The sequence below is a fragment of the Solanum tuberosum genome, unplaced genomic scaffold, assembly GCF_000226075.1.
Source record: "Solanum tuberosum cultivar DM 1-3 516 R44 unplaced genomic scaffold, SolTub_3.0 scf00212, whole genome shotgun sequence".
Taxonomy (NCBI): Eukaryota; Viridiplantae; Streptophyta; class Magnoliopsida; order Solanales; family Solanaceae; genus Solanum; species Solanum tuberosum.
Genome location: NW_006239138.1, coordinates 781,906 through 788,523, shown reverse-complemented (window position 1 = coordinate 788,523; position 6,618 = coordinate 781,906). Strand labels below are relative to the sequence as shown.

At 35.4% G+C, this 6,618-nt stretch overlaps 1 protein-coding gene across 11 annotated transcripts; it reads left to right on the top strand.

The window, feature by feature from the left end:
- The first annotated feature begins 230 nt into the window (after positions 1–230).
- Positions 231–6,341, top strand: LOC102581996 (formate dehydrogenase, mitochondrial-like). Of its 11 annotated transcripts, XR_001474513.1 has the most exons (9): positions 231–1,203; positions 1,281–1,377; positions 2,058–2,228; positions 2,318–3,889; positions 4,742–4,852; positions 4,965–5,121; positions 5,207–5,302; positions 5,395–5,533; positions 5,909–6,341. XR_001474513.1 is itself a non-coding variant. In XM_015312636.1 (7 exons), exons 3-6 carry the CDS (start codon positions 3,040–3,042, stop codon positions 5,055–5,057), a joined length of 429 nt encoding a protein of 142 aa, XP_015168122.1. In that variant the 5' UTR covers positions 231–1,203; positions 1,281–1,377; positions 2,977–3,039; the 3' UTR covers positions 5,058–5,121; positions 5,207–5,302. The 11 variants fall into 11 exon arrangements, 3 of the variants coding, with proteins under 3 accessions (XP_015168122.1, XP_015168121.1, XP_015168120.1); XR_001474514.1 differs by lacking the exon at positions 2,058–2,228; XR_001474510.1 differs by having other exon boundaries at positions 1,281–1,909; positions 2,058–3,889.
- The last annotated feature ends 277 nt before the right edge of the window (positions 6,342–6,618 follow it).

Here is a 6,618-nt window from a genome sequence, read left to right as displayed (position 1 = left end):
AAAGTGTTACCTAAAATGGTATAGGCTACATTTTTATAAGTGTTGTTACAGTATGATATAATTGGTAACACTTATTTACATATATGACCACACTTTTAAAATGTCCTATTTTTATAATTGTAAAACACACATTACAAGTGTTGCTTAAAATTTTCACTAAAATTTTAACTCTCCCTCCCATTTTTATTGGCCAAAATAAATAATTCATAAAACATTAATAATTAATAAAACATTAATCAGAAAAATGACATACTACTTTTCTATGGAGAATTGAAGAGGGAGATGAAGAACATCGAGCTGAAGAGCTGAAACCCCAAATCAGAATCGAAGAATTGATGAAGAGCTGTAGATCGCTTTTCTCACAGAACCGCTGAAGAGCTGAAGATCGAAAACAGAGCTGAAGAGCACTTATACGATTCCTTTTTTCTCGCTCCACTTTTAGTCTTTCTGATTCAATTACTTTTTTGTTTGTTTGTTGATTCGTTGTATTCACTTTAGTGTTAATCTCTTGAAAACTTCATTGTTGAAATCCCTTTTTAGGATGTGGGTTTTTGTGCTTTTTCCATTCTTGTTTTTCTGATAGCCTAAATTACATGGGTGTAGAGTTTGAGCTAGAGTAGGTTCATGTATTTTGCATTCACTTTAGTGATAATCTATTGAAACTTCATTGTGAATAATCTATTTTTGGGATGTGGGTTTTGTTTGCTTTTACCATTGTTATTGTTCTGATAGCTTAAATGACATGAGTATATAATTTAAGCTAGAGTAGATTCATGTATGTTGTATTTACTTCAGTGTAAATCTCTTCGAAGCTCATTGTGAAATCCTTCTTTTTTTGTGTGTGAGAATGGTAACTCGATTGTGACAATTCCTTTTTGGGATGTGGTTTTTTTTTCTTTTAAAATTCCTTGTTGTTCTATTTGTTTAAGGTTGCATAGGTATAGGATTTGTAGCTGGAATGAGTTCATTGTATCTAGTATTCACTACAGTGTTAATCTCTTCAAAGTTCATAGTGACAATTTCTTTTCCGGATGTGGTTTTTCTTTTCTTTTCCTTTCTTGTCGTTCTGTTAGTTTAAATTACATGGGTTTAGAATTTCGGCTGGAATAGGGACAATATGTTGATGCATTCTTCCAACCACAAATTTGATAGGCCTGGCGAAGCTGAAGCCTCTATTCAAAAGAGACGGAGCAACAACTACAGGTACTAGTTTCCCACTATGTTAAAATATTTATTCTACTTCGAATTTGGAACTATTGCTAATTACATGATCTTTCTAGGGAATTCTAGCCAGGTCAGTGATGGTGCGGCTGCAGTGCTTCTCATGAAGAGAAGTATAGCTATGCAGAAGGCACTTCCAATTCTTGGTGTTTTCAGGTAAGCTATATTCTTTGCATATGAATATAGATTGTTCTTTTGTGGTTAGTACTGATCACCATGATGCTCAATATACACTATTAGTCGGATAATTCGCAACTATATTCAGGCAGTAGCTATTATGTGCTAACAAAGTCAAATATGATTTTAAAAGGTAACAATAATATGCCCTTTAAGATAGAAGGGGAAATCAACAACATAATCGGTTGGTATTTTATCTCAATCTTGAATCCACGTTCTTCTTTCATTGTTCTCTTTTTCCATTTTTGTAGATGCAACAATACCAATGTTTTTAGATACAAATAAACTAACTTGACACGAGTTTTGATGCTACTATTTTCATTAACAAGATTTGTGACTACATCAACTGCCCATTGAATGATACCATTGGCTTCTCGATAGTTCTAAGCATCTTTGTGCCTGTTCAGCTTATTAGCAAGATGAGGCAAAGCTCTAGCATCACAATCAGTTGTTGGTGCTCCAACTATACATAAAATTGAAAATCTAAAGAAGTCGTCTGATAGATGCAAGAGTTAAGAACAACACCATATGTTATTTATATTTCACATTTCCACTTCCTCTGTTATTTATATTTCATATTCACACTAGTATTATTTAGATAAAATTATTCGTGGAACCTTCTTTACACTTGCTTATGCTTTGTGGTTTATTATCTTTAGGGAGTACTCAGGACCATCCCTTAGCTACTATATCAACAACTTTAAGCCCATGAAAGTAGTCCAAGCCTCAGCACACTTGCCACAAATATTGTGTTGTTATAGTGGTCTCGATAATTTCTTTCTTTCTTTTGGAGACAGATACAACTCTCCAGAATATAACGTTAAGCAGTTGTAAGCATACAATATAGTCATTCTGAACTCGCGCACTCTAGTTTGGATGAATAATATGACTGATTTGTTGAATATTGTTTTTTTTTTAGATACACACTCTGTATAACTAAGAAATATTGTAAGATGCTAACTTTGGAGATATTGACTTCGTCAACTGCACATTCGCTATCTTCTACCATCTTTGTAAGTGTAACTCTTTAGGATATTTTGATTATCGTCGTGTGGCTTCTTTGATTTGTATGTCTTTTTATTAGGTAGTTTTTTGTTTTTGCTTCTAAAAACTACATGTTGAGCATTCATTTAGGTAGCTTTCAGCTGTGATGTGTGTTGCAAAGTTAAAAGTTGTAATCTTTGCTTACCATTTCCGACTAAGAACTGTACGAAAACAAGAGTTTGATAGCATGACAGGCTCCCAGTTTTTTTTCTGGTGGCTTTACAGGTAATCTGCAATTAGCTATGTGATGCCTTGTTTTGCTGACCCTTTTTCTCTAGTTTTCACCATTTTTAAATTCTAATGTTTGTAAGCTGATGAATGATTGTTAAGTAGGAACATCAAGTATGGTGACAACTCTCTAGAAAGAAACAAAATGATTTACTGTTGTAGTTGCCTGCTTGAGTCCTTTAATTTCCTCTACACCTTGATCTCACACAACTTGTATTATCTGTGCTATAACTTTGGATTGGATTTAAAGGGTTGTTATTCTGTAAATAGTACTGACACCATGATGCTCAATATACCATTAGTAAGGTAATCTGCACGTAGTTATGTGACGTCCAGTTCTGCTCTTGTTTTCGTAATGCTCAAAGAGGAATGGTGATAGCTGAGGCTGAAGGCCATCATAATGTAGGTATCCTATGTTCAAAATTCTGCAAAACTTGATGAATGGTACACTGGAAAATTATAGTCAGACTGTCGAGACATGAATTTGATCTCTAGCAGTCCAAGCCATTACATTTGCAGAAAGAAATAGATTTTTGAGATGAAAACTATTTCCTCTATCCTACTAAGCCTGAAGTTAGAGCAGAAACTAACATCAGTTGTTGATCATCTTGTTCAGGAATTCAGCTTGCTCGGGAAAGTATTCCAATAGGGACCCGAAAAATCTAACCCGGCAGGACCACAATAGTTCTTTTCCGATCATTACTAATGATACTTGCTTACTTGAATTTTCACGTGCGATTTCTGGTATTTTTATATGAAGTAGGTGAAGAGTGAAATTCACGGGTCTCAAGTACAATGGCAGCTGTGTGTGAAGATCATGAAATTTATGTGAAGATAATGAAATTTCCTACTATCAATTATTAGTTTGGACGTAAATGATCAACACAGGTATATTGAATATTGCTTATTTTTGCCAGCTGGTGCATCTATAGACTACAAGATTATAGGATTTGGATTATAATATTGGCACATCCAGCTTATTGTATGACCTTAAAATATTCATGTATATTCTGTCCACTCACCTTTTATTTCTTCTTTATTTTACAGGCTTCCCCTGGCCCCAAAAAGATTGTGGGTGTTTTCTCCAAAGCAAATGAATATGCTGAAATGAACTACCACTTTTTGGGATGTGCAGAAAATGCCTTGGGGATACGTGAATGGTTAGATTCTAAAGGTCATCAGTACATAGTCACTCCTGAAAAGGAAGGACCAGATTGTGGTCAGTTACTGCTAATCTATAATCTCTCATGTTCTATCCATTGCTCCACTGAAGCCTATGCATTTCTAAAGATAGTCCCTTTACCGATTTATTCTTCATGCTTGTACAACTAAACACATCTGGAAAGGAGTAGTGTTTTTTCGTGTAAAACATGCATGTATGTGTTTAGGTTTAAAAAAATAAATGGCTCACGCGAGGATAATTTAACGGTCATAGCAGGAACATTTATTCTTGATCTCCATGTGTTGATTTCGACCCTTTTTCATCCTGCCTATGTCACGACTGAAAGGATCAAGAAGGCAAAAAATCTACAACTTCTGCTGACAGGTGGAATTGGATCAGATCATGTTGATCTGAAAGCGGCTGCTGCTACTGGATTGACAGTAGCAGAGGTCACTGGAAGCAATACTGTCTCAGTTGCGGATTAAGATGGATTCTGAGCTAGAGAATCAAATTTGAGCAAAATTTGAGGAAGATCTCGATAAGATGATGTCGAAATGTGACATAGTGGTCATCAATACGCCTTTGGCATGATGCAAAAAACATTTGATATTCTTTCTGTCTGAACCACTGCTACGAGTAATATGTTGTTAGCGATCATGTTTTCTTTAACTTCTTCCTTTAATTTTCTATTTCGAACTTTGTCATCAGTTAGAGGTCATCAATAGGATGATAGAAGTTCTCAGCAACTTGTGTTGCTAGAATAATATGATTGCCAATGAAGTATTTTTAAGATTCTTTGGAGATGTAAGAGTAGTTCCATATCTTGTTGAATTGCCGAATCCTTTGAAGAAAGAAATACTTCTAAACTATATTGAGTGCTTTCTTTTAGATATTTTCCCTCAAATTCAGGATACAGTGGAGATGTTTGGTACCCACAACCAGCTCCCAAGGACCATCTATGGCGCTACATGCCAACCAAGCTATGACGCCTCACATTCTGGGACTACCATTGATGCACAGGTTTGTAAATACTCTGTTTTCTCCAATTTCTTTAGGCTTTTCTTATTCATTACTTTCACGACATTATAATTGTGAGCAAACTGAGAGAAGCTTGTTACTAGCAATTTTGTAGTTGAGGTATACAGCTAGAACAAAGGATATGTTGGACAGGTACTTCAAGGGTGAGGATTTCCCTGCGTTTGGGCTGCAAGTGCTCATATCATAATTGTTGTTATTGGTTCAAGCGTTTTATCTTTGGCTTGCTATTGCTCAACTTGGTTGGATTGATGGTACTATTGTTATGCTTTTATTCTCGTTTGTTACTTATTACATCATATTTGGAGTAATAGAAATCCATCTTCTCACAAATTCTAGATTTGGATCAAATTTGACGGCTTTCAATTGTTGTTGTTGTACTTTCTTTCACTTGCTCGACGATCGGTCTAGGTTTAAACATTTCTCAAGTAGCAGGTTTGTCACCTTCTAGCCTACTATTGATACATTTTTTGAGGGTCCGGGAAACATTGCAAGTTCTAACTTTTATGTACCTTTTTTATTTGAAGAAACTAAAAAATTGGAGGAAGTTTAACTAGAGTTAGCATTGGAACTGTGACTGAAATGCAAAAAGTTTGGAGAACTTTACAAGCACTGTGAGCTATTGCTTTTGCCAATTCTTACTCCCTCATCCTTATGGAGACTCAGGTAACGATATGGAGCATTTTTCATTCATTCCTTGTAGTTTAACTTGATGCCGTAGTAATTTCCTATATAATACAAGATACAATCAAATCCCCACCCTCAGAAGCCAAACAATGAAAAATGCAACTCTAATTAGTGTATTAGTAACAACTGTTTTCTACATGCTCTATGGTTGTTTTTGCTATGCAGCATTTGGAGACCATACTCCTGAAAATTTACTAACTAATTTTGGATTATATGACCAATATTGGCTACTCGATATAGCTGTCATTTGACCTTTTAGTTAATTAGAATGGCTCAAGAGTACCATCTTCATTTGAATCTTCGCTTTTACATAGTTTTAACTAATACAGTGCATACTTGCAACACCTTCTGTAGGATTTTGGAACTCCGACTTCTCCAGCGGACGAAATAGAGAACAGGCTTCTTCTGGCATGACGCCCAGCAGAATACTCTGCTCGAACGCATGCTCTTACCCAAAATCTTATTGCTGTCCATTTTACACAGACTGAATCTGACCGTACACGTATAACTCCACCGCAACCTACTGTGTTCCTTCAAAACAAAGCAAGTTAGCATAAGCAGGAAGAAGTACGAGCATCAACAAGCAAGCAAATGTTGTTCTTCTGCCACATCTTTGCCCCAGGGAGCTGCAAGTTGGTTAGTTCTGGCTACTCCAAGAAACACTGCCTCAGATGAACTATGGTGTACACATATGTAGAATATTGCTTTATAAGTATGTGTACACACAAGACATACTATCTTTTGAAATTTATTGCAAATTTATATATTTGAATTACTTATTAGCCAATTTAATGCTTGAGATTATTTATTGCATAACAATATTGGTGTTTTTTAATTAGAAATTGTGGCTTATAAATATTTTATACCCAAAATAGTATTACCACACTTAAAAGTGTAGTCATAGGGCTGTAAATTATGGTATGCACATAGGCAAGGACTACACTTCAAAGTGTTGTCATACATTGGATAGAAAAGGCAACACTTTAAAATCGTGGGCAATAAGGAAGCTAAGGCCACGCTTAAAAGTGTAGTTGTATGAGATAGAAATGTTGCTATATGAGGTA

Excerpts from the sequence above, each read along its gene's own strand:
- LOC102581996 (XM_015312634.1), top strand. The coding sequence starts at position 1,118 with ATGTTGATGCATTCTTCCAACCACAAATTTGATAGGCCTGGCGAAGCT. Across the intron at positions 1,204-1,290 it reads AGACGGAGCAACAACTACAG|CCAGGTCAGTGATGGTGCGG; the intron begins GTACTAGTTTCC and ends AGGGAATTCTAG. Across the intron at positions 2,229-2,317 it reads GAATATAACGTTAAGCAGTT|ATACACACTCTGTATAACTA; the intron begins GTAAGCATACAA and ends TTTTTTTTTTAG.